General features: G+C 55.5%; 2 protein-coding genes across 6 annotated transcripts in view; one reads left to right on the top strand and one right to left on the bottom strand.

The window, feature by feature from the left end:
* Positions 1-730: 730 nt before the first annotated feature.
* ETNK2 (ethanolamine kinase 2) lies at positions 731-19635 on the top strand. Of its 4 annotated transcripts, none has more exons than XR_004346230.1 (9): positions 743-1253; positions 2884-3143; positions 6049-6171; positions 11565-11707; positions 12296-12379; positions 14907-15052; positions 16739-16812; positions 18427-18604; positions 19322-19635. XR_004346230.1 is itself a non-coding variant. In XM_032608580.1 (8 exons), exons 1-8 carry the CDS (start codon positions 996-998, stop codon positions 18497-18499), a joined length of 1161 nt encoding a protein of 386 aa, XP_032464471.1. In that variant the 5' UTR covers positions 743-995; the 3' UTR covers positions 18500-19635. The 4 variants fall into 4 exon arrangements, 2 of the variants coding, with proteins under 2 accessions (XP_032464488.1, XP_032464471.1); XR_004346231.1 differs by having other exon boundaries at positions 18427-18588; XM_032608580.1 differs by having other exon boundaries at positions 18427-19635.
* A 3439-nt stretch (positions 19636-23074) lies between these two features.
* The window catches only part of SOX13 (SRY-box transcription factor 13), a 44306-nt gene continuing 41806 nt past the window's right edge, over positions 23075-25574 (bottom strand). For both annotated transcript variants that reach the window (XM_032611742.1, XM_032611734.1), the window contains exon 14: positions 23075-25027. In XM_032611742.1, coding sequence (XP_032467633.1) covers positions 24751-25027 — 277 coding nt within the window. In that variant the 3' untranslated portion in view covers positions 23075-24750. The remainder of the gene's footprint in view (positions 25028-25574) is intronic.

Consider the following 25574-nt stretch of genomic DNA (forward strand, 5'->3'; position numbering starts at 1 on the left):
TTAAATGTCACACTGGCCGCATTTCAATTGCTGGATAGTCACATGTGGCTGGTGGCCACTGCACTGGACAGAACAGATATAGGACATGTCCATCATCGCAGAAGTTCCACCGGGCAGAGCTGGTTTCTGCACAGCAATCAGGACAGGAAGCTTGTGGTTGAGAGGTTCCTGAATAGGTGAAAGGGTCAACGTGGGGAAATAGGCACTTTTCTGGGTGGTGCAGTGAGAGCTCTCCCACGCGGCCGGGTGACTAGTGAGGTCCCCATTGGCACACCCACCCCCAAAAAGCATCCCCCAAAGTCCCCTCGCCATCGGAAAAGGCCTCTTCCCACAGAGTCTCTTCCAGGAGTCCAGGGATTGGGGGCAGGAAGCTGGCGGACAGGTGGTCCAGCCTAAGCTGACCTCTTGGGAGCAGCGGAATCTCCACACTCCAGGTTGCAGTGGGGGGGCGGGAAGAGGCTTCCCCCGGCCCTGCCCCGGGTTACACAGGGAGAGCGGCCCCAGCCGAGGTGGGAAGGAGGAGGCCACTTCGCTGCCACGGAAGCGGGTCGGGGGAGTGAACCGGGGGCTACCGGCCCTGAGACCCGGGTGGGGACGGGCCCACCCACCCAGGCCCCACCCGGGCCCCGCCCCCTGCGTCACGGCCTCTCCGGGGGCGTCACCCCGCCAGGCTCTCCAGGTAACTGTGGCCGCAGCCGCCCGCGGTGGCAGGCAGCGCACCCCCACCGGCCAGTGGGCCGGGGCGGGGCGGGGTGGGAGCGTTCCCGCGGCCCCCGCCCCGCGGCCCGTGATGTCACAATCGCGGCGGGCCCCGGCGTTCCCGGGTCGGCTTCGGCTTCGGGCGCCCGGCTGCGAGGCGGCGATTGAAGCGGGCCGCTGGCTCCTGAGTCATGGACTTCCCCTGGCCCCTCCTCTACCACTCCCACTCCCGCGCCGGGCCCCCCCGCGGGGGCTAGCGTCCGCGCGGCGGCTCCGAGGGGGTGGGGCTGCAGGGAATGGCTGTGCCCCCTTCGGCTCCCCTGCCGTGCTCGCCCTTTTACCTGAGGAGGCAGGCGCCTTGCCCGCAGTGCTCATGGGGTATGGAGGAGAAGGCTGCGGCCGGCGCGGGCTGCCGGGAACCGCCGGGCCCCCCGAGGGCCGCCGCCGTCCCGTGCTTCGGCATATCCGTGGACCAGGACGACATCCTCCCCGGCGCCCTGCGCCTCATCCGGGAGCTGCGGCCACATTGGAAGCCCCAGCAAGTTCGGACCAAGGTAGCAGAGCGGGCGCGGGGCAGGGGATGGGGCCCCGCCGGGGCTGGAACGGGGATGCGTGGACGTGTGTTCGTGCATCCTTCCGGGTGTCGGTCCCAGGGGTGCCAGGCTGCTGCCCAGAAGAGGGCTGAAATGGTGGTTTGCGTATGTATTTCTTTCTTCATCTATTTTGGTCCCTAAGCAAAGCTAGGCTCCCGCCTCCCTCGGCCCTCCACACACACCCCTCCTCCTGGGGCTCTCGGGCACGCGGGAGATCCACCTGCCCACTGTCAGCACGTTGTGCGTGCGGGCCCCACCCCCTGTCGGTGTGCGCCGGTGCCCCTCGCTGCCCAGAAGCAAGTAGCCATCCGGCTCTGAAACCTGCGGAGGCAGGAACTTTTAAGGGCACCCCCCACACTCACACACCCCATAGTGGGAGCAAAGCCTCCGGGCTCCGAGCTGTTCCTGCTGGTCCCAGGAGCCACCCTGAGGAATTCCAGCTAGCCCCGAGCCCTGAGCTGCGTGGAAAGCCTCACCATCGCCCCTAGCTCTGCCTCAGCTCCCCCTACACAGGGCATCTCCTCGCTCTGCTGGGCACACTGGCAGGGACACAGACGTGGGCAGAGGCTCCCCCTGAGGAGCCTCAGGCTGACTTCCCAGCAGACCTGCCTCCTCTGTAAAGAGTCTTCAGCTGTCCCATTCCCTCTGGGAGGATGCTGCCCTGAGTGGGCACCTGCAGCTTATGCTGGAGTGGTAGGGACTCCATGCTGGTGGGCCTTCTGGGTGGGGAAAGGTGCGGTTCAGGACCATGTGCGAAGGTTGACAGACCCCTTTTGGGGGAGGGGTGAGTGGGTAACATTTTCAAAATAAAAGACAACTTTAGTGTAAAACCATCAGGGCATCAAGCAGGCCTGAGGTTAATTCCAGCGCTGGCCTAACACGATGTCTTCCAGTCCCTCCCCTCTCTGGTCCTCAGTTTCCCCACCTTTTATTACTTCGAATGTCCCTAAGGCCCCTTCCAGCTCTCTCACACCATGCCCCATAAATTCCATGGTTCATTCCTCCTTGTCACCCTACCCAGAGAACCTTCCCAGGATCTACTGTCTCTTCTGGCCCTAAGGAGCTCTGACCCCCTGGCCCTGGGGTGGGTGCCAACCTCAGTGCCCTCCTTTACCCCTGCCGCTGCGTGGGGCGAGAGGGACCGCAAGGAGCCCTCTGCCTGGCAGGTGGTGAGAGGCAAGTTGGGTCAGGCTGTACACGTCCTAGGTGACGCCCCTCCGTCTGCCGCATCCTGGTCCATGGAGGTTTCTTTCAGGGCCCGATGGGAGAGTGAAAAGTGGAGGGGGGAGGTAAGTGGTGTGAAAATTCCTCCACTGCCAAATCCCATGCACTAGAAGCAGACCCAGGAGAAGCATGCCTGGGCTGAGCCCAAGCTGCCATTTTTTTCTTGAACTCTCTGGTCTACCTCAAGCATCGGGAGAGGGTTGGAGGGTTAGGAGCAGTGCTGAGCTCTTTACTAAGTGAGAGGGCTAAAGGACGGGGGTTCTGTGCAATTGTGCTCAGCATTCAAACGAGCACCCTGTGCTGGAGCTGGGTCACCACGAGGCAAGAGCAGAGTCCCTGCCCCACACATCCCTCTCCCCCATGCCAGCGCTTCACTGATGGCATTACCAACAAGCTGGTGGCCTGCTACGTGGAGGACGACATGCAGGACTGTGTGCTGGTCCGGGTGTACGGGGAGCGGACAGAGCTGCTGGTGGACCGGGAGAATGAGGTCAGGAACTTCCAGCTGCTGCGAGCACATGGCTGCGCCCCCAAACTCTACTGCACCTTCCAGAATGGGCTGTGCTACGAGTACATGAGGGGCATGGCCCTGGGGCCAGAGCACATCCGTGAGCCCCGGCTCTTCAGGTGAGGAGGGTGCCCAGTGTATCACTCATCTCCATGATTCCGCAGGCCTTGGGCTTTGAAATCGTTGGCTAGCTTCCCTGGTGGAGTGGCATCCATGAAAGAGACTCTTAAGATCTGTGAACTCCCTGAAATTGCATGAAAAATGTGTGTGCGTTTACGTGCCTTGCTCTGCGGAGAGGAGCTATAGTTCTGTGTAGATTTTCAGTGGGGTCTGCTAAAAGGATGTGTTCTTGGGGATGCAAGTGAGAATTTTGGTGAACATGGGACCAAAGGGGGGTCTGCTTCCTGGCCCATGCCTCAGTCCTCCACCCATCCCAAGTCTGACCTGGAAACATCTCGGAGCCTTGGAAGTGAAATCCCCAGAGTGCTCAGGGTTTCCTGTGCCTCCCCTCCTGCCGAGGGCTCAGGCATTCCTGGAAAATGGGCCTTATCCAGGGTGAGTGTGGTGGTACCAACCCAGAGAGATGCCTCCCCACCCCAGTCTGAGCTCCTTCTGGGCTTCCTGACAAGGTAGGAGCCCAGGTTTAGGGAACCGCTGAGGCTTCCTTCCAGAGGCTCACAAGGACCCATGGTCCCCAGGGAGCTGCTCCTATTAAATGCCTGGATGTGTAGGACCCAGGAACTGGACTTAACCTTTAAGCCCTGTGGATGCCACTGTTGGGGGTCTGGAAGGGGGAGAACCAAAGAAGAGCCCATATTATGCTCTCCTCTGACCATGCTGAGCAAGGATGTCCGGCAGGATCCTTCTTCCTCCCCACAACGCCACGCCCATGTGCAGGGCCCTCAGACTGTAGTGACGCTTGAGGCAAACCGAAATTTACCCCTGACACCGGGAACAACAGCATGGGGGTCTGCTTGAGACCCTTAGGATCTGTCCTGTCCCACCTAAGGGGAAGGAGCCTTTCAAATCTTGAAGGGAAACAGGAAAGCCCAGGCAGGGAGTAGACCAAGAAGCTTCTTAGCCGTCACCTGCTACCCAGCTGACCTCAAGCTAGTGCGCCTGGCCCTATTTGCAGGGAACCCCTAGCAGGCCCTCTAGTGTGTGTGTGTGTGTGTGTGTGTGTGTGTGTGTGTGTGTGTGTGTGTGTGTATCTGGGGTGGGGGTGGGGGACATTCAGCCCTGTGCGAGGTTCTTCTCAGGCTCCAGGTGGTAGTTCAAAATGCACCCAGCTAGAGATGTGAGGTCAGAGTGGGGCCGAGGGAACTCTGTCCTGACTTCTCCCACAGTACCCCTCCCAGCTCTCCCTCAGTCTTGTGCAAAAAAGCTCAGATATTGTCAGGTCCTCACCACTCCCAGTCTCCCGCCACCTCTGGGAATCTGATGCTGTCACTCATTCTTTCATGGAAACAATTACCATTGTCAGGAAGATTGAAGATGGATTTAGGTTTGATAATAAGAAGAACTTTACGTTTGGGGGAGAGCCAGAAAGTGGGATAAGTATGGGAGGTAGACCCTTCCTTGATGATTTTCCCAGGATAGACCATTATCCTTCTGGGATGAAGGTGGATCTCTGAGGGAAAGGCAGGGAGGAAGAGGACCCTCACCTCCCAACCTCCGCCTCCTGCGAGGCTTTGCAGCATAAAAACGCTGACTGTTGAGGTTACTTTCATTGCTATTCCAGACAACAGCCCTATTGATATTCAAGGAAACACTCTGTTTAGGCTCTTTTCGGAATCTTCCTTTGGGTAGGGGAACCCCGGGTCTCAGGGGCTGCTCCCCTGCCTTGCCCAAGCCCTGGCGGGCTCCCTCCTGCCCCAGGGCCTCTCGCCTCTGAAAGCACAGCCTTCGTCTCTCACCCACTCGGTCGCTGCCACGCCCCCTGCCCCCTCCACCTTCTAGGAGGTGGGAGCCTTGGGGGCTTCTGGAGGAGCCCCTAGTCTGCCCTGCTATCCTGTTGGGCGATGGCTGTCCCTTCCAAGGACCTGGCCAGGGGAGGGAGTGTCCCTGGAACAGCTCGGCAACAAGGTTTCAGACAGCCAATGCCTTTGTTGTCTTTCCCAGTGATTATTATTCGAGCAACAGGCAGAGGCGAAGGAAGCTTGAATGCTGGAGGCTTGGCAGCTGAGTGGGGGGTGGGGCTCCAGAAGGGAGAGCAGGCAGAGGACTGGGGGAGCCCAGCTGGGACACAGGGCCTCAGACGCTGGGGTCCTTATCAAGGCCTTCCCTCTCTGCCCAGTCAGTCCTCTATCCACCCCCGCCCTCTCCCAGCAACCTTCCCCAGCTCTGCTTTCTCCTCTCCCCACCGCCCCCTCCTTCTCTCCCGGGACCTTGGATAATGTCCACAGGAGAACTTGAAAATAGAACGCTGGTTTGTTTTGCGTCCTTGGCACCCAGCCGCCAGCATCAACTCCCTGCCGCAGAGGAAGGGGCTGCCCTGGGCCAGCCTGCTTCCCTCCCCACCTTGGCCAGACTGATAAGAGACAAGCCTTTCTTCCCTGCGTGGCATTACCACCCCCTGATTCCTTGGTGCCCTGCATTTACCTCCCCTTGAGGGCGTGGGTCTGAGTCCAAGGGGGCGGGGCTGGGGTGGGGGAGTGGGAGGGGTTCCGCCCCCCTCCCCAGGTGACCCCTCTGTCCTCAGGGGTTGCTGTAGGCACTCAACCTTGAGGTGGGGCAGGGTCACTGACCTGTGGCCAACCGGCCCACTGCTTTGCCCTTTCACTCCCTGAAGCTCCCCCGGCTCTGGTTCTGGAAGGGGAGCTGCTGAGCTGAAGGCCTTATCTCGTTTTCACGCCTTCTGCTGAGACCTTCCTTCTGCAGGACCAAGAGCTCCTAACAGATTTGTAATAGCCTACACTTGGCCCCAGTGGACCTTGCAGGGCCATTTCTTTATGCTCAGGAGTGGCTGAGCTGGGGAGGGCCTGCCCCACACTCATACTCTACTCTTCCTGTTTTCTGCTGTAGGCTGATTGCCTTAGAAATGGCAAAGATTCACACCATCCACGCCAACGGCAGCCTGCCCAAGCCCATCCTCTGGCACAAGATGCACAGTTACTTCACCCTTGTGAAGAACGAGATCAACCCCAGGTACAAAGATCTGAGAGGGTTCAAGGCTATCACTGTCTCTGCTGCCTTAATATGACCTCCCTTCCCCAGCCCGCCCCGACAGAAGGTTTAGTGGCTTCAGTCCTGATTCCTGAGCCTCTGTTTCCAAGCAGAGTTGGGCTGATTGACGAAACCTCAGGAACTTGTTTCCGCAGTTTTGTACCTATGTGCTTCTTTCTTTTTTTTTTTTTAGAATTTTAAAATTTTATTTATTTATTTTACATCTTTATTGGAGTATAAATGCTTTACAATGGTGTGTTAGTTTCTGCTTTATAACAAAGTGAATCAGTTATACATATACATACGTTCCCATATCTCTTCCCTCTTGCGTCTCCCTCCCTCCCACCCTCCCTATCTATGTGCTTATTTCTCCTTCAGTTTTCTGGTTGTGGCGGAGAATAGGGTCAGCATCTCCCCATTTCACCTGAAGGATACTGAGCTCAGAGACTAAGCTTTGCCCAGTGTCACAGGGCTAGTCAGAGGCAGGGCTTCTGTTTCCACACAGGGCCCTTTCTACCTGAGCTGGCTTCTGAGCAATGAGAAGGGAGGGACCGACCTTCTTGAGAATGGGGTGGGGCTGAGTTCAGAGGCAGTCAGAAGAACTCAGCTCGTCAGCTGACAAGCCCTTGGACTTCAAGATTCCTGCTACTTGCCTGGGCACCTCTTGTCCCCACATGGCTCTGGGGCCCCGGTTCCTCACCTTGTTCAAACTGACAGCTCGCTGCTTTCTCACCGCTCTTCCCGGGGAGGGGCACACCCTACGCATCCTGACATTGCCTTTCCCCAGGTAAGACGCAGTTCCCTGGACCTCTCCTTGTGCTCTCACCGGCAACCTGAGAGTCCTTCTGGCCTTCAGATGCCTGACTCCCCAGCATACCCTAGAGTGCTGAGAAAAGGATGGTGGCATGGAGAAAAGATTGAGGTCATCCCTGCGCCCCGCAAAAAAGGCCATAGTGGGTCTCTGATCCCTCCATGTTCCCCACTGGGGCCGGACATCACTCTTCTCCAAATGTTCGTGGGAGCAGGGCACAGAAGAGGTTTGGAGGAAGGGTATCTCCTTCTCCCTCTAAGACGGTAATAATTAACCATCCCGATCGTGTGTCTCTGTCACATGCGTGCACACATGACTTTATCTAGATCCTCCCTGTCAGAGATTATTAAGCACCGCTTTGGGACTACTTGTCTAGGACAGCCTATGTTCAGACCTTCTATGTCAGATGGCTCTGGGACAAGGACTGCTTTCCCCCTTAGGACTAGAACAGCACATGGAGAGCAAGACCCTCTGATCATCCAGCCCACCACTTTCGTTTGACAGATGGAAAAACTGAGGCCCAGAGGAAGGATGGGACTTGCCCAAGGTTATACTGATACGTGGCAATTCAAGGACTAGAGTCCAGGCCTAATGCTCGGGCATGACCCTTGTTACTGCAGCTTCTTCTGACTGTACTGTCACTGTGTAGCCTCGGGGGGTGACCTTGTTAGGAGGGGAGTGTGCTGAGAAAGAGCTGGCCAACTTCCTTTTCTCTTGTCTCACCTTTGACCTTAGGCAAATCAATTTGCTTAAATTGAGCCTCTTGAGGGGATGATGCCTGCCCTAAACTGTCTAACCTGCTGCAAGCAGGGCAGCGATGAGCAATCACTCGGATGGGGTGAAGCACTTGAGCTCCAGTCGTTGCCTAATAACCCTGATTGAGTCAGTCCTTCATTTCACAAACACTGATTGATTGGGATTTAAAACAACAAAAAACTTGAAGGTGACAGGGGCCCTGCCCTCAAGGAGCTTAGAAACCTTCCGTGTAAATAGGACCTGGCTCTGCAGTGTGTGTGATGTATGCAGGGGTGGGAGCGCCAGGGAAAGTCTTCTTGGCAGAGGTAGTATGGCAGAGATGAAAAGGGAGGCCTCCGGCTGGAGGAGACAGCATGCTTGTGGATGCTGAGTAGATGAGGGCCTGGCTGGAGCAGATCTTTTTTTTTTTAATGTTTTTTTTAAGATGTTGGGGGTAGGAGTTTATTAATTACTTTATTTTATCTTTTTGCTGTGTTGGGTCTTCGTTTCTGTGCGAGGGCTTTCTCTAGTTGTGGCAAGCAGAGGCCACTTTTCATCGCGGTGCGCGGGCCTCTCACTATCGCGGCCTCTCGTTGCAGAGCGCAGGCTCCAGACGCGCAGGCTCAGTAGTTGTGGCCCACGGGCCCAGTTGCTCCGCGGCATGTGGGATCCTCCCAGACCAGGGCTCGAACCCGTGTCCCCTGTATCAGCAGGCAAATTCTCAACCACTGCGCCACCAGGGAAGCCCTGGAGCAGACCCACCCATTGGGCATGGGTCGTGGGAGATGGGGCTGCAGAGGTGAGTTGGAACTAGGCTGTGAGGGGCCTTCAGTGCCAGGTTAAGGAGCCCAGATTAATTTTTCAGGCAGTGGAGAGTCAATGTGAAGGTGTTGGAGCCAGGGGTTCGTTGTAAAGGACAGATGTGGGTGGGAGTTGGGGGCTTCGAGGCAGGGAGGCCAGCTGGGGGAGTGTTGTAATTCAGTGGGCAACATCTAGGACTAGGGTTCCCAAATTGGAGCATGAGATTCCCCTGGGTGCTTGCTAGGTACAGATTCCGAGCCTAACCCTGGAGATTGATTGGGAGGTCTTGCATTAGACCCTAGGAATCTGCCTTTTGACCGGCTCTCCAGGTGATTCTGAGGCAGGTGATCAAGGAACCATGCTCTGAGGAACGTTGCCCTAGGGAAGCTTCATGGAGGGATGGAGAATAGGGAGATGAGTCAGGTCTTGTGGAAACAGATTTGATAGTCTTGGTGTTGGGTGGGACATGGGGGAACCCAGCGTGGCTGGGGAAGGTGGGGTTGATAACTGCTTAAGGGGCATCAAGAGGAGCTTTAGATGGGTTGATTGGTATGAGGGCAAAGGTGATGAGTCAGGGGCTTCCCTGGTGGCGCAGTGGTTGAGAGTCCGCCTGCCGATGCAGGGGACACAGGTTCGTGCCCCGGTCCGGCAGGATCCCACATGCCGCGGAGCGGCTGGGTCCGTGAGCCATGGCCGCTGAACCTGCGCGTCCGGAGCCTGTGCTCCGCAAAGGGAGAGGCCACAACAGTGAGAGGCCCGCGTACCGCAAAAAAAAAAAAAAACGTGATGAGTCAGTAAGTTTGAACACTTAGGAAGTCCTTTCCCTGTAGGGAGAAGATACTTCCTCCCCCTTCCCCGCCCGGATCCTGAATGCTGAGTGGACACTTGCCAGGCAGCAGTCCCTTCAGGGGAACCCCCAGGCTTCCCTGAGGAGGGCCCCCAGCCCCTTCACCCCCTCCTACTCCTCTGAGGGACAGAGCTGTTCTGCCTGGGGTGTGGAAGTTTCTGTGATGCAGTGGCGGGCACTAGTCTGCCATCCCCACAGCCTCGAGAGAGTCGAGTGATGTCAGGGCTGAAGGTAGCAAAGCTGGTGGCGTTTCAAGCGCTCAGGGGAGGGAAGCAGGGCTGCACAGGGAGGTAGAAGGCCTGGACCGTTCGCACAGTAAGCAGCTGTGTGGTCTTGGGGTGGGTAGGGTAGGGGTCAGACAGAGGTCAGGGCCTGGGCAGCAGGCATCTTGGATGTCAAAGACATGTTTTTCAGGCTGAGACCTGGGCAAACCAAAGGAGGCCTCCTAATTCTTTTCTTTGGATGGTCTCAGTCCAAGGGGGAAAAAAAAGAATCTTAAAGGAAAAGGTAGCTTCTTAGGAAGAGCCCAGATTAAAATGTATCTTATGCAGACCTGTCAACACAGATAAATTCCAGTGAGGGTGAGGGGAGGCCTCCCCCATCCCACCCCTAATAGACCCCTAGACTCAGAGTGGCCTGTGCAGAGCCCCTGAGGGGCACTGAGGCCCCCTCAGTTCAGAGGCTCAGCTTGATTTTGGATCCTTGGATAGGCTGAGGACTGCTTTCCTCAGGTGAGGGAGTAGAGTATCCAGCTGTGTAAGACGCATCTGGAGGCGGGAGGAAGTCTCTGCCCTCCCCTGAGCCTCAGATGCCCCATGGGGTTAGACAGGAGACCTGAGATCCCCTTTAGCGTTGACCTTCTCAGAGCCTGGAGGGAGCCTGCGGCTCATCCGTGTCCAGGGGAACAGGGGGATGCCTTAGTCGCTGACTACTCTTCCCTGTATTCTGGCTTCTGGGCTGCGTGAGGGGCAATGGGGCGTCCTGGGGCAGGGTCAGAGAGGACGTGTCTCATTCACATCCTCCCGCGTGTACCCTCACCGCCCTGGACAAGAAAGCAAACAGGAGTCATGTGAATGGAGATAAAACCCCGGAACCACCAATGGGTGGAGGGGAGGAGGCTAGGGTTTTAAGGGCTCTGCTAACTCTTTGGCTTTTCAGTATACACAGAACGGTGCTTCCTGGGAGCAAAGTTCAGAGCACGGGGGCACAGTGCGCCCTCACCAACTTCCCCGTGGCCTCTGAGAACATCATTGACTGACCTGTTCGTTCATTCCTCAACATGTACTTTTAGCAAAAATGCCTGCCGTGGGCCACAGGATGGGGTGGGCTGAGGGACAGGTGGCCTTCATGCATCTTTGTTCCTACACAAGCAGGGGGCCGGGGCAGGGAAACACACCCATGGTTCAAGGGGGAAGAGGTGAGTTATTGAGCCGCAGCAGAGCAAGTGCTCTCCAATTGAAAGGCCCTCATATCCCCTTGGCCTTGTAGGAGTGGGCCCAAGAAGCAATTTTTTTTGCTTTCTTCTGTAGACCTGAGTGGTCTCGCCGTGCGATGGGAAGCCAGTCTAGATGATCTCTAGTCCTTTCCAACCATGACGCCAGCCACCAGAGCAGGAGGGAGACTCACAGCAACGTCCCTCTGTCTCCTCAAGACGGTGCCCTTGCTGCCGCCACTCCCAGGGCACTGTCACTCTTCCACTGGAGGAGCTCTGGGGTCTTATTTTAGAGAGCTTCACCTCCCCCTAGGAATCGTTTCGAGCATCCCAAGAGCAGGTCTGTTTGCATCCCTCCCCTGCTGCCCTTGTTCTTTCTGGAATAATTGAGTTTGGACACTCACTCTCCCTCCCCTGACACCTCCTTGTGCCTCCATCCTTATTTCCCTCTCCCTTTCACGAAGTATCAGGACACTGTTCGGTCAGGGACTTTTACACTTTGCAAAATGCTTTTATGCCCATGTTTTAATCAGCTTCTTAGAATAACCACAGGAAGCCAGAAGGACAGGAAAGGTGAGTGCCATTTTACAAGTGACAAAAGTGAGGGTCTGAAAGGTCAGCCGTTTGTCCAAGGTCCCTCTGCAATAAGAGGTAGTGATGGGGCCAGAGCCCAGGGCTTCTGAGGCCAAGCATGTGCCTGTCTGCTATCAGCCCTCCCTCCACCGACCACCTTTCTTGCCACTGTCCAGCCTTTCTGCAGATGTCCCTAAGGTCGAGGTGTTGGAACGGGAGCTGGCCTGGCTGAAGGAGCACCTGCCTCAGTTGGACTCCCCTGTGGTGTTTTGCCACAATGACCTGCTCTGCAAGAACATCATCTACGACAGCACCAAAGGTACAGCTTCCCTGGCCCTGGCCAGGCAGCAGCAAGGGCTCGGGCTGCTTGGTCAGCTGGCGTTGGGGTTCTACTCCTCAGCCTGGTACTTGGACAAGCAAAGTGAGACCTTCTGGTGTAGGTCTCAAGTTAATTTGTAGGAGAGAAATGAAAAAGAAACAAATTCCTACTTAGAAAAATCTTTGCCAAGAAAGAACTCAAAATCATGGTTTGTGGAGCCACTCCCCTGACAACGAGGATGTCTTGGCTGCCCTGAGCCTTCCCTGTGTTCCTGATGATAGCTTCACCCCCATGGAGTACTTGGATTTATTTTCTGGTCCTCAGCCATGCTGAGGACAAATGTCTTTAGTTGGGGAGAGTCTGAGGACCCAGCTGTGTGAGAGGGACAGCCGGAGCTGGGGAAAGGGCAGACAGACAGATGGAAAGATGGAAGGAAGCAACTTAGAAGAAAGTTGCCGCTGAGAAGTTGGGTGAGGCTGCAGAGGCCGGCGAGAGTCAGTAGGTGCGTTCCTGAGGTCTGTGAAAGCTTGACCAAGCCCTATATCCAGATCTGGGGCCAACCCTCACTGCCTTTCCTCTACCTCACAGGTCACGTACGGTTCATTGACTATGAATATGCCGGCTATAACTACCAAGCTTTTGACATTGGCAACCATTTCAATGAGTTTGCAGGTGAGAAGGGCATTACTCTTTGGCCTATATCCTCCTGGTGATGGAGGGCCGGGTCCAGGGGAAGGGTTGGAGGGGGTTCTGTGCATGGGGAATGGAGGCTGGACACCCCTGTCCTCAAGATATCACAGCTTGAGGGAGGGGCCAGGCACAGCCTGCCTTGAGAAAGCACCAGGTCTCATGGGCAGGGGGGTGGGGTGGGGGGCCGGGGCAGACCCACATACACAGAGCAAGCCCCTGCTAGCCCATATGGCACTTTGGTACAAATTAGGGAAATGTGCCCTCTGTAGGATCCCTGAGGACATTCGGCTTGGTACGTGAATTCTAAAGAGACCCCGTCCTTCCTCTGGGCAGACACAGCCCACGCCAGCTGGCCCAGCTCAGCTTGATGTCAGCCTCCACTCACCCCCTGTCCAAGCTCCTTTAGGCCCAGTCAACCCGTGCAGTCGTACATAGGGGCCCTGCAGGCAGATAAGGGGCAGAACGAGCTGCAAGTAGCTATTTGCCTGGTGACCTGATGAGATTAATCACGGTGCAACTAGTTAACAGTGTGTACTTTGCAACTTGACTCCCCTACTTCACGTCCTGGCTTCATTGCTTTTACTAGCTGCATGACGCTTGGGGCAGGTTACTTACCTTCTCTGTGCCTTTGTAAAATGGAGATGATAATGGTGCCTACTTCATAGTACTGATGTGTGATACACACACCGGTGTGGCACATACTAAGCTCCACGTTGGTATTTGCTGCTGATGTCAGGCAGGGGAGCTTTTCTGCCTCCGAGGGAGGCTGGAGCAGCCATGGAACAGGTAGGATTTGGGGTGTGTCCTGGCATAGGCCATCCTTCCATAAAGATAGGTGTGTACAATAGAATCATTTGTGTAAAGGAAGCAGGGCAAGTTTTTCCAGCTTGAGGGCTTAATTGTTAAACAATTCGATGGGGCTAAAGAGGCAACTGGTGGATGGAGGTGGACACTGGGGCTGGAGGGACATCCCCAGGCTAGCAGTGCGGGGTGCTCAGCGTGATGTGGCCAGTCCGTATGGCTTAGGATAGGTGAGGCACGCCCAGGCCAACTGTAGAGCCGGCACGTGGGCCAGCCTGAGGCACTCCCCAGGCCAATACAGGCCAATCCTGCCCCTTCTGGAACCCCAGGTGACCAGGGCTGTCAAGCACTGCTTGTACCTGAAGGTATGACTCCCCAGGGTGGCCACCAGCTGCATCTAGGCACCCAAGGGACAGATGGGGCCTCAGCTGGGCAGAGCAGCTGAGCTGTGGGGTGTGGCCTGGAGCAGAGGCTGGCACCCGCACGGCACTGGGCCTGTGATTGCTCAACTGACAGACCCACTGGCCTTTCCAAAAGGGATAATTTTTAAGCATTTTAAGTCCTTCTCGCCCGGCGCTTGGAGCAAAGTCCAGCTGGAATTTCTCCAAGGGGGCAGACTGCATCCTGCTTCCAAGCTGAGAATGAAGGAGGAGGAACCTAGCATGGGGGGAGGAGGAGGGCAGTAGAGGAGAGAGGCATCTCCTGTGTTCTCAGGAGCAGGGAGACCCAGTGCTGGGAGCTAAGAACCAGCCTCTAGTAACTGGCTGTGTGACCTTGAACAGCTTTCTTCTACCTGGGCCTTAGTGTCTACATCTGTGCCAGGACCTTCTTCTCCAGCCATACTCTTGGGGGCTGAGTGTGTTTCTCCAGGGATATAAGGGAAGCTTGGGAAAGAGAGGAAGAAAAGAAGAGGGAGGAAGAGACCAGACAAGGTGGCCCAGTCCTGGTCCTGTCTTTAATAAACTGTTTCTTTCTGTACCAGCTCTGAATCTAGGCTCTCTGCCATCATGCCCAAGATGTGGCTGGTGCGTACTGGGCTGGCAGTATGAGGACTCAGGGAAGGGTGGGACTAGAAGGAGTCCAGACCATTTAGCTTAGGGGTTCCAAGCCTGGCTGTGTTTCCGAATCACCTGGAGAGTTGGACATGGGTGGGTGCCTGGCAATCTGTATTTTCGCCAAGCACTCCAGGCGATGTTTTTACGTTAACCAGCTCAACACTGGTTCAGGAAGCAGTATTTGAGGTGCATTACGTCCAGCCCTTGCTTTACAAATGAGATTTTGGCCAGTGAAAGGAAAGGGCTTGCCCGAAGTTAACTGGAGGTTAGCGTCAGATCTAAGACAACTAGGCTTCCGATTCGGGGCTTTGACCCAGCGCCTCCAGAGTGCCGTGGTTTTGTGTAGGGCTCAGGGATACAGCGGTGCTGTCTTAGGGGGTCCCCATCACTTCCAGGACTGTGCCTTGCCCCTCAACGAATCTGCCTCTCTCTGTGCTTTCCTCCAGCTCAGCCCACTGAAAGCAGTGCCCCCAGCTGGGATGGGGGTCGACCCTCCACACATTAGAGTTTGGTGGTCAAAGAAGCTGCATTCTTTGCACAGCCCCACAGGACACAGGAGATGGAGGTTTTGAGGGGATCAGGGAACACCTACTGAGCTGGAGGAGACCCCCAGGTGGGCCCGTCTCCCAGCAACTTCTGTGCCTCCCCATCAGGTGTGAATGAGGTCGATTACTGCTGGTACCCAGCACGGGAGACCCAGCTGCAGTGGCTGCGCTACTACCTGCAGGCACAGAAGGGGATGGCTGTGACCCCCAGGGAGGTGGAGAGGCTCTATGTGCAAGTCAACAAGTTTGCCCTGGTGAGTGCTTGTGACTGGAAGGGGTGGGGGAAGGAGAGCTGGGAGGAGGGACTCAGGGCCCACCCCCAGCTCCTACCTTCTCACAGCCTTGTGGTGGAGGAGGAAGCAGAGCCCAGGGTCAGGGGTGAGGTCCTGGGGGAGTCCCATCATATGCTCCTGAACCCCAACCTAGAGGGGGACTCTGGGAAGAGCCATCTTGGGCATCCTCTTAATACTGACACCCTATTCCCTGCTTTCCTCCCATTCCATCAAGTCCAGGTCCTCTCCTGCCTAGAGAACTACTTCCAGGAAAGAGCCCAGCTTCCTATTTTAGCAATTCTCTCATTTGGACAAGTTCTTTCTAGTGTCTAACCTTAGCCTTTCATGCCACAGTTAAATACATCCCTTGAGTTTTGTGTTGGTTTTTTTTTTTTTCGTCTTTGGAGAAGATAGAGAATGTCTGTTCTAATCCTCCTTGTTAACTGTCTCCACTGACTCACTCAAAACTCTACGTAAGCCTTTCCCATCAGGCTCTTTCTTCTCAAATTACTGTGCTGTCAGTTCTTGATTTTGAGTGCTAATTATCCAAGGTACATGGTTCATGCCAGGTCTCCACTGGAATGCACCAAGGGGATTGTCAGCCATGCATAAGCGAGAAGACAAGTCAGCTGCCCTGAATTTCACAATATATCAGAGAACTTAAATAAAATCTTTAATTACCTGTAATTTTAAATTGCCTATTCTATTTTCCCCATTGGTATAAAACTGATTCTTATCAGGTTCTTCCTTTTTAAAAAAAAAATTTATTGAAGTATATGATTTACAATGTTATGTTAATTTCTGCTGTACAACCAAGTGATTTTTTTTCAGGTTCTTCCTCTTAACTGTTCCACCTATGCCTTCATCTTGCCAAATTTTTAGTAACCATTCCCACTTGCTAATTGATCTCTGCCCCTTTTAAGTCGTGAAAAGGGAATAAAATGGGGGGAGGTGCTATAGAGCCAACCCTAGAGTGAGCAGGACTTGGGGTGGGGCAGGAGAGCCACAGGAGTGGGGGCCCTGGCCTGGGGTCGCTGGAGCAGCAGGAACCACGGCGCTCTAGCTTCTTGAGCCTAGGGTGGTCTGGGCCCCGGGGGGGTTCTGGCTCTGGGGAGGCAGTTGAACCCTTGGTCAGCAGCCCGGCTCATGTCTGCACTCACTGTCTGACCTCACCCACCTTGCGATAGAAGAGAGGGTAAGGGGTGAAAGAAGTCACTTTAGAGGTCTTCCAGCGACTGGACCTCTGATGCCCATGTGGCCAGGGCACTGCAGATGGGGTGCCACCCCCTCCACTGGCAACCAGGCCTGAGCTCTGCCTTAGGGATTTCTCTTGTCCTGGATACCTTGGGCTTGAAGATTCTCCTGGGTAGGGGAGCAGCCAGGGCTGGAGTTCAGGTTCGGCTTAGGCTGGGGAACAAGCTGAAAGTCTGCTTAAGCCTGAGGGCAGTAGAACCTACTCTGCTTGCCTTTTTCTAGGAGTGGAGTCCCCAGATACCATCCAGTGACTTGACCTGTAGAATATCCCCCACCTGTGCTGGGGAGGCCCCACTTTGTCTCTGCCAGCGTCTTAGTTCTGTGTCTTCCACAGTGCCTGTGTCCCTCCAGCTATGGGGGTCCATGACAGGTTTGGGGGGCTCACTACACTGATCTTCTCTGATGTGTTTTCAGGCGTCTCACTTCTTCTGGGCACTCTGGGCCCTCATCCAGAGCCAGTTCTCCACCATCGACTTTAATTTCCTCAGGTGAGTGCGGGGGGGTGGGGGGTGCGTGGAGGAAAGGAAGAGCCTTGAACCCAGTACGTGGGGGTAAAGGACACCCCAAAGAGAATGTCCAGGTCCATTCCTCTGCCCTGCTCACCATCCCCATTCCAGCCAGCCCATGTGAGGCGGGGTCAGTGCTCCAGGGATGCCTGGGGAAGCACGTGTGCCCAGAATCCCTCTCTGGAAGTGGTCAGAAACCCTTGCACCCTGCCTCCTGATTCCTCTTTCCCTATTATAGCCTGCTCTCTGCTTCACTGCCCGGCTTTTCTGCCAGGGCTCTTCCCCACAGAGCCTGGTGCTGAAGGGAATTGCTGGAAATTAGTCTGAAAGATCATGAGTCCAAACCTCATTTTATAGCAGAGGGGCCAGAGTTCCAGAGGGGTGGATGACCGGCTGAGGTCCCTTGGTGGTTTAGCTGACCATGCTGCCTCCCTGCATGGGGTATCAGACCCAACTGCTCCTTTAGTGGCCCCTAGTGATGTACTAGGGGCTGTACCGAGACTGTACTTGAGTATTGACTACTTAGGCGGCCCTGTCGTGCGAGATACACGTGTCCCTAAAACCAGGAATCATTTTGTCTTCCATTCTGGTCCAGTCCCTTTGTCTTTGTCCTGCCCACCCACCCTCAGCTGGAAAGGAATCACTATGCTGGCTTTAAAGTGTTCACAAAAATTAGAGAAATGCAAGTCCAACCCACAATCACATCTGCCTCACCCCCATTAGGATGGCTACTTTTGAATAAACAGAAAATAACAAGTGTTGGTGAGGAGGTGGAGAAATGCGAACCCTTGCGCACTGCTGTTGGGAACGGGAAATGGTGTAACTTCTGTGGGAAACGATACGGTGTTTCCTCAAAGAGTTAACATAGGATTACTGTATGATCCAGCAATCTCACTGCTGGGTGTATACCCCAAAGAACTGAAAGCAGGGTCTCAAGCAGATATTTGCACAACCATATTCATAGTAGCATTATTCACAGTAGCCAAGAGGTGGAAGCAACCCAAGTGTCCGTTGATGGGTGAATGGATAAACAAAATGTGGTCTATACACACAAGGGAATGTCATTCCTTTGAAAAGGAAGGAAATTATGTCACATGCTACAACACGGATGAACCTTAAGGACATTGTACTAAGTGAAATAAGCCAGTCACAAAAAGACAAATACTGTATGATCCCACCTAGATAAGGTAGCTAAAGTAGTCAAATCCATAGAAACAGAAAGTAGAATAATGGGTGCTGGGGGCTGGGCACTTGCTGTGGGGGGGAGTTAAGAGTCCAGTTTTACAGAATGAAAAAGTCCTGGAGATCTGTTGCTCAACAGGGTGAACGTACTGACCACACTGAGCTGTAAAGACTCAACAAACAAGCCAATATGTTTGGGGAGGGGTTGCTCCAGTCTAATCTAAGAAGAAAAATAAAATTATAGTTGAAGTGAAAACAAAACAAAACAAAAAACCCCAGCCTGGGCTAGGGTCCATTTGCCCAGACCTAGATGGGCTGAGCTGGTGAGAAACTTTCCTCATGGTGTGAGTGCCCCCAGCAGGGCTCACCTGGCTACGCTCCTCACCCCCAGTTCCCTTTCCTGTCTTCTGGCAGGTATGCAGTGATCCGATTCAACCAGTATTTCAAGGTGAAGCCTCAAGTGTTGGCCTTGGAGATGCCAAAGTGACCAGCGTTCCCATCCGTCCCCTCCCATCTGCCGGCCAGACCTGTTCTCCAGGGCTCCATTCTGCTCTGGGGTCTTCACCTTTGGACAAGGTGGGCGAGGGGACAGGTGGGTGTCCCAGGAGAAGGCTCTGCCCCTGTCGCCAGCCCCCAGTGATGCTTCTGGTGACCATTCTTGGTTGGAGGGGCTGATAGGCCCCAGCTCTGGGGGTCCTCTTCACCTTGCCAGACTGGGTGGTGGGGAGTGCCTGCAGCCTGCCAGGGCTCAGACCACAGCCACCCTGGAAAGGCTGGCATTCCCAGCCCCGGGCCATCGTGGCATCTGGGCTGCCTTAGATGTGTCTTTAACCTTCCTGGCTTGGGGAAGGGGGAAGGTGGGAGGGCTCCTTTCTACCTCCAGGGCCCTGAGCCTCCAGCCTGTTTACCCCTGCATGCCCCATGTGGGGGGTGCTGAGCCCAAACCAGCATCCTGCCGACTCTGACAGATGGATGTACATACCTTGGGGGGGGGGGGTCTAGAATTGGGTTTGATGGCTCCCCCAGCAGCCACCTCATCTGAGATTACTCCCTTTCTCCAAACCATATCCAATCAAATAACCCCGTCCCAAACCTTAGCCTGAGGACGTGTGCTCTCCCCCAGTGCCCTTTCTGCTCCAGGCTTGTGTTCTGTACCTCTGCCGCCTGCTGGGAGGGAAGGCAAGGGAATGGGCCACCAAAGCCTGGCTCTGCTTCATGCTGTGGCTTGGCCAGAGGGGACAGAGCCAGGAGTGGGGTGGCTGGACAATAGCCAGCAGGCTCCTGCCTTGTTCCCTCCCTTGCCCTCCAGGCCCTCACTTCCAAGGAACAGTCTCTCCATGTCCACCTTCTGTCCTGAAGTTGACCCACGGTCTCCACACTGGGGAATGACTAGTGGGAGTCTAAGGGCAGGGGCCAGGGACCACCGGGGCTTGGCCAGCCTGCAGGAGCCTGGGTGGGGTCGGTCGTGAAGGTGCTGAAGGAGCTGTTGCCCCGACTCTCAATGGCCTCCACCTCCTTTCTGCCCTCACAGCCTCTCAGGCCTTTCTGGCTCTGGCCTATAAAATTTTTCATTTGTAAATTATCATGGTTTTCTGCATTAAAATGGCCATTTATGGACCACTCTGTGTCTGAGTGCCACTGGTAGGATTTGACTCAGATGGTGTGACTAGTTCTCCTGCGGTGGGGGTGGGGTGGGGGTGGCAGGGCGCTCCAGTCCCTCCTCTCTGGGGTCCCTTTGGGCTGCACACTTTGCACCACGCCCTCCCTTTACCTGGCTCACAAGGCCTGGGGTCCTGATTTGGGGTAGACCTGGGCAGAGCTGGTGGTCTCACAGCTCCTCTGCTTTTGACCATCTTGCTAGAATAAGTTGACCCTGAGAGGGCACAGCTTTGAGGGAACTAGACCGTGGATTCCAAGAACTTAGCCTATCCAGGTGATGGACTGGTAAGACTCCAAATGCAAGTGCTCAGGACTTCTTCCTTGGTCCTCACTGGCCCCAAGCGGTTGAGTTGAGCGGGAGGTTGCTGTGCCCGAGAGCAGGCAAGGGTGATTTCCGGACCCAATATGTCACTTTCTCAGAAAGCCAGAGGGAGGGAGAACGGCAGCTCAAAGGTGAGTGGGGCGCCCTCCCAGCTTCCCAGGCTGCGCTCCCAGGGCCCCCAGAAGGCGCCTGGTACCCTTGGTGGTAGCAACCGCAGCAGCAGTAGGTGCCTTCCAGGTGGACTCTGCCTGTTTGGCTTTTGCAGAAGTACCAGGGTGCCATGGCAACCACTGGAGCTGAGCCGGAGCTGGCAGCTGGGGCCCTGCTCAAGGTCGTGGTGATCCAGGGTGGCCAGGCCCCTGACGGGTAACAGTATCACATCTAGGAAGGGTGCTAGTGGAGGACACGGCTGAGAGATCTGCCCCGGCATAGGGAGGGTGCCAGGGCTGGGCAGGTAGGGCCTCTGGAGGTCATCTGTGGGGTCAGGTGGTCATGGGCACCACCTTCCTGAAGACTGTATGGCAGTGCCCACGCTCCTTGTTCCTCTCAGATCCACCTCTGGAGCTGAGGGCAGAATACCACTGCGAAGGCAGCTTGGTTTCCAGCCTCCTGGGGCCTTGATGTCACAGCGCTGAGATGGTGGTACAGCGGTGAGCAGGGCCCCCCAGGTATCATCTTGTGCCCCTATGGCCCGGCCACCACCAGCACCAAAGCAATTAACCTGCAGGCACCATCCCACTACCGCCTTTCTTCCAATTCTCCAGGGGAGTGGGCAGGTGGGGGCAAGGGAGTTTAGGCACACCCCTCCCGCACAAAGCCTGGAGGCTCACCGTTCTCGCCTTTCACTGCCACCCCGCACTAACCAGCCCCCCTGCCCACCGGGCTCAGCACCAGGCCTTGGAGACTCGAGGGTGGCCTTGACTCCACTCCCTCAGGCCACTTCTTGACACTTAGCAGGCTCTCCGGGCAAAGCACTCCTGGACTCTTCATCTCTGCTGGGCTCTCACCCCTAACCTCCCGAGAGGCACAGAGAGGGCAGAGAACAAGCTCGTGCCCCACCCTTCCCGATAATGGTAATGTCCAGGACGCTCTGTTCCTGGCCTTTTAACCCATCTGACCCCGTCCCGCCTCTCCGGGATCCAGGGGGGTGGGGCTCCAGGGCACCGACCACAGGTTTCCGGGCAGAGCTTTTCCCACCCCAGGAGGATGCAGGGCACGTGACTCTCTCTCAGCAGCTGGAATGAGGACAGGACAAGGGTTGCTGGAGGCAGTAGGAGGTGGGCAGTAGTGGCCTCAGGCTCTCCTGAGGCCACAGAGGACCTGGGAATAGGGAAGTGAGAGGAACTCAGGACTGGCAGGGGGTGAGGGTGAGCCTGGCCAGGAGTGTCCTGACCAGACTGCCCAGATTTGGTTTGGAACCTAGTGAGAGGTGGTGGTGGGGACTGGAGGGTTGCGGAGATGGACAGGGAAGTTGAAATGAGCAGCTCTCCCCTGTGACCACTAGGGGGCAGGCGCCACAGTCAGCCAAGCTCCTCTTCCCAAAGAGCACCTTCATCTTTTCCGCAAGGGGCCCAAGAGGCTGGGCTCCGCTGCTTGCCACTGCCCTGCCGGTGACCTGGGGTGGGGAGGGCAAAGAAAAGGAAACTCAAAGCTCTGGGAGGCTGGGCTGGGAGAAACCAGCAAAGGCTAGCAGCCAGGATCCTCCCTAGATCAAAAGATCGGGACCCTAATTCTTGGGGTGTCTTTACTCCCAAGTTTGTGGCCCGGGAATCAACCATACCTACCTTCTCTCACACCACTACCCTCTCCAATTTAGAAATCCATTTTCCAGCATTCAAGAGCCTCTGCTTGAATACTTCTGTGTTGGGAAGCTCACTACCACTTTTGACCGTCTTTGTCAAAAAGTTTTTTTATGTTAAGCCAAAAATGTTGACCCTTGCGACTTTCATCAAAAGGCCAAGTCCTAGTGCTACCTCATGAGCTACATCAAATATCTGTGTGTTGCCCATCTGACAGCTTTGAAGAAAGCAATCTTGTCCTTTCTGCCCTACCCTAGTCTCCTTTTTTCTGGACTAAACATCCCTGGCCCTCTCAACCATTCCTTGAAGGACGTGTCCATCCACTAGGCTCCCTCCAGTCCTCTGTACAGGATGCCTGCGCCTCTGGGCCCCTCCATTGTGAGAATGGCCTTTTCTATCGAGGGGCCTGGGACTGGCATGATGCACCTGAGACCAGGACTGTGTGGTGTACACTGGCCCATCACCTTGCTTGTTGTTAACACATGCTTCTGTTAATCCAACCCAAGTCCAACTCTTTGACACGGTACTGTTCAGTTTTGTTGCCCCCGCTCCATATGAATGGGGTTAATTTTTCAGCTACAAGAGTTGGTCTTTTTATCAACTCTTGTTGCATTTTGAGTTTCAGTCACCCAGCTCTTTTAGGTCTATGGGACGGTTATTTCTCTTAGTGTGACACGTAGGTCTTTGAAACCTCATTTCAAAGCGTAGGGTCACAGAGCCCTGAAGTACATAAAGAGAGATCCTGCTTCATTAATCAGTATCCTGGGGGGCCTGGAAATGGGCTCGTGGTGTCCATGTGAGCCCTTTTCTGGAATGAGGGTCCACAGCTTTCATTAGATTTTCAAAGGGCTCCTTCTCCAAAAGAAGATAAGAGCCATGGCTAAGGCATAAACTCCTTGTCTTCAGATGAGGAAAATGGGGCCCAAAGGGGAGACTTGACACACACACACAAGGCCATGTGGCTAGTTCTGGGGAGAACCTGAGCCTCCTCTTACTACAAGTGCTCTTAACCACTGTGCCTTCTTTCTTAGGACCTGGGTGGGCACTTTGCGGTGAGGTCTGCTCACCTCCTTGAAGCAGGGGCAGGGTCTTACTCGAGTGTGGGCTCTGGGGGTGGCATCTGGCCTGGGCCCCCCTTGCCTAGGATGTTTCCTCCCTGGCTCCATGCCTGAAGTTCCACGGAGCTGCCACCGGGGGCAGTGGTGCCCGGGCTGGTGGCACATTTAGGAATTCTGGACTTGGGCCAGCCTCACCACCCCATCCCGTCCAGGCAAAGGCCAGATTCTGAAATGGTCTGTCTTTATTATGTCAACAGAAAACAAAAAAATTCCCCCAAGTGTAAATAGGAGAAATGTGCTGGTTAAGTTACTAATCATTATCTTATTATTAACAAAATAAAGCACTATCTATGTTTACAGTCATAAAAAAAAGAAACAGCCTGGAGAGAAGTTGGTTCAGGGAAGTAGAAGGGGAGAAGATGGGGGAACGGACACAGACTCCACATCTGTCCCTGTAGGATTTGGGGTTCCCTTCCCACCTTGCCCCAGGGCTGTTCTGGGTCTTTGGAGTCAGGTGCCAACAGGGTTTGATTTTCCTAGGGAAAGACCTAGGGAAAGGGATCAGGAGCTGAGAGGCAAGTTTCGGGTGTAGAGTGGGAGAGGGGAGGGCGGCGGGGGGGGGGGGGGGTGTAGAGTGGGGGAGGGGAGAGGAGCGGGCAGGTGTAGGGGCAGAGCTGGGTGGGAGAGGATGAAGCATTCCAAGGACAGGGTGGGGGTGGGGAGCTCCCATCCCCTGCTCAGGACAGAGGAGTGGAGACCAGCTGCACAAGAGCCCCCTCTCCAGGGCTTCTGTCACTTACAGAAGGGGGCACCATCAGTCCTCCTGCCCCCACTCCTGGCACTCAGGTTGGGACCAGGGGCTGGGGCACCATGACAGAGCCCCTTGGAAGCTGAGCACACTCCCATGCTGCTCGGAGCTAAAAATGGCTCCATGGGAACTGACATGCAGAGTCAGGGAGGGAGTGAAGGGGCAGGCAGGGGAGGTCAGGATGGCTGGGGAGCCCAGGGCAGACCAGGGGCTTACAGACACCCAGCAGGCGTTAAAGGGGCAAGGGCAGACACGGAGGAAGGGAGAGACACAAAAAAAGGCCCTGCAGAGAAACAAGGACAGAGAAATGCACCAAGGACACACAGAACCTGAGACACCCAGACTGACAAAGAGGTAGCAATTTGGGGACAAAGAGAAGCACAGAAAGAGCCCCCCGGAGAAGCAAGAATGGCATCAAGAGACACACCCACAGGAACTCAGCGACAGTGCCTGGCACTCAATAAATACCTTGTGCAATGAAAGAACAGATGAAAACGTGCACTTGCGCACATGGGTACACATACACACACACACACACACACACACACACACACCAGCCAGAGGCACGAAAGGCTTGGCAGAAGATAAGAGACATGGAGGAGAGCCAGACCTCTTTGCACAAAGTACAAAGCGATCCTCGTGGTAGAGGAGCGATCTGGGGTACTGTGGTGGGGCGGTGCGTGTTGGTCCCATGGTGGCTGGTCCAGCCAGGACAAGAATGGAAACAAAGCATGTGGCCCCAGGGGAACAGGTCTGTAGCTGCCATACCCCTGGGATGGGCAGACCTGCAGGAGGGGAGGGTCATACAGTGTCCCCTGGCCACGAGCCCCAAGGGCCACCACGGAGCTCAGCCAGCCCAGCCCATCACCGCCATGCAGGACCCACTCGGGCCATCAGATCCTCAGGTGTGCCCACAGGTGTGGTGGGGAGGGGGCATCTCCCATCATGAATGTATCTACAAATGCACAGCTGTGCCCATCTCCCAGGCATGCGCAAGTCCAAGTACCAACGCAGTCCGCGTGGGGTTGCTGTGCCTGCTGGCGTGGGGCCCGGTCTTCCCCATGGAGGAGGGCCAGGCCCACGTAGCCGGGATCAGTCTGTGAGTACCACCAGCTCCCCGTCGCTCTTCTCCTCGGCCTCTGAGTCCTCATCCTCGCTGTACCGGTACATCTCGCCATCAGCCACCGAGTGCCTGTCCTCTGTGCCCTCACCCTCCTCCCTGAGGCTGCAGGTGTTGACGATGACAGGCATGTTTGGGTCCAGGCTGCGGGGCACGTAGTGCTCCACCAGGGGCTGTGCCAGGGGCACGCCTGCCACCCGAGGGTACAGGACATCTGAGGGGCTCATCTGCACCTGGCTGGCCTGCGGGCTGCGCGACAGAAGAAAGGCATGGTTACAGATGCACCCGCAGTGCAACCCCGACCCTGCTCTCCTCCGGTCCTCCGCAGGGCGTGCCCTCCGGCCTCCCACCCTTTTGGCTCCAAGACACATACACCCGGCTCCCTGGCTGCTTTCTGATGGCAAATTCACTGTCAGCTACAAACCCAAACACACACGTGCAGCCCCAGGGCCACGGGTCCAGACATTCCCAGAGGATCCTGTGTAAATCCCGTTTGGGGAAACTGTGTATTTCATATGCCCCAGGGAGCTTCCTATTTAAAGAAATCCACTAGGATGCTTGTTTTGGTCAACTCCGGAATCCTCTGTTATGATTATTAGTACCTTGATTTTTAGTACCCCTGAATTTTTATTGTTTGTCAAGGGGACCCACGGATACATTTCTCCAGATACCCACTAGTCCCCTGTCAGTCACAAATCTATATCCTGATCCACCAGGGACTCACCATAGTCAGTCACCACTACAGCCACACACACATAATGCCCACACAAACGTATGCACACACATGCGTGCACGC

This window comes from Phocoena sinus, chromosome 1 (genome assembly GCF_008692025.1).
Source record: "Phocoena sinus isolate mPhoSin1 chromosome 1, mPhoSin1.pri, whole genome shotgun sequence".
Classification (NCBI taxonomy): Eukaryota; Metazoa; Chordata; class Mammalia; order Artiodactyla; family Phocoenidae; genus Phocoena; species Phocoena sinus.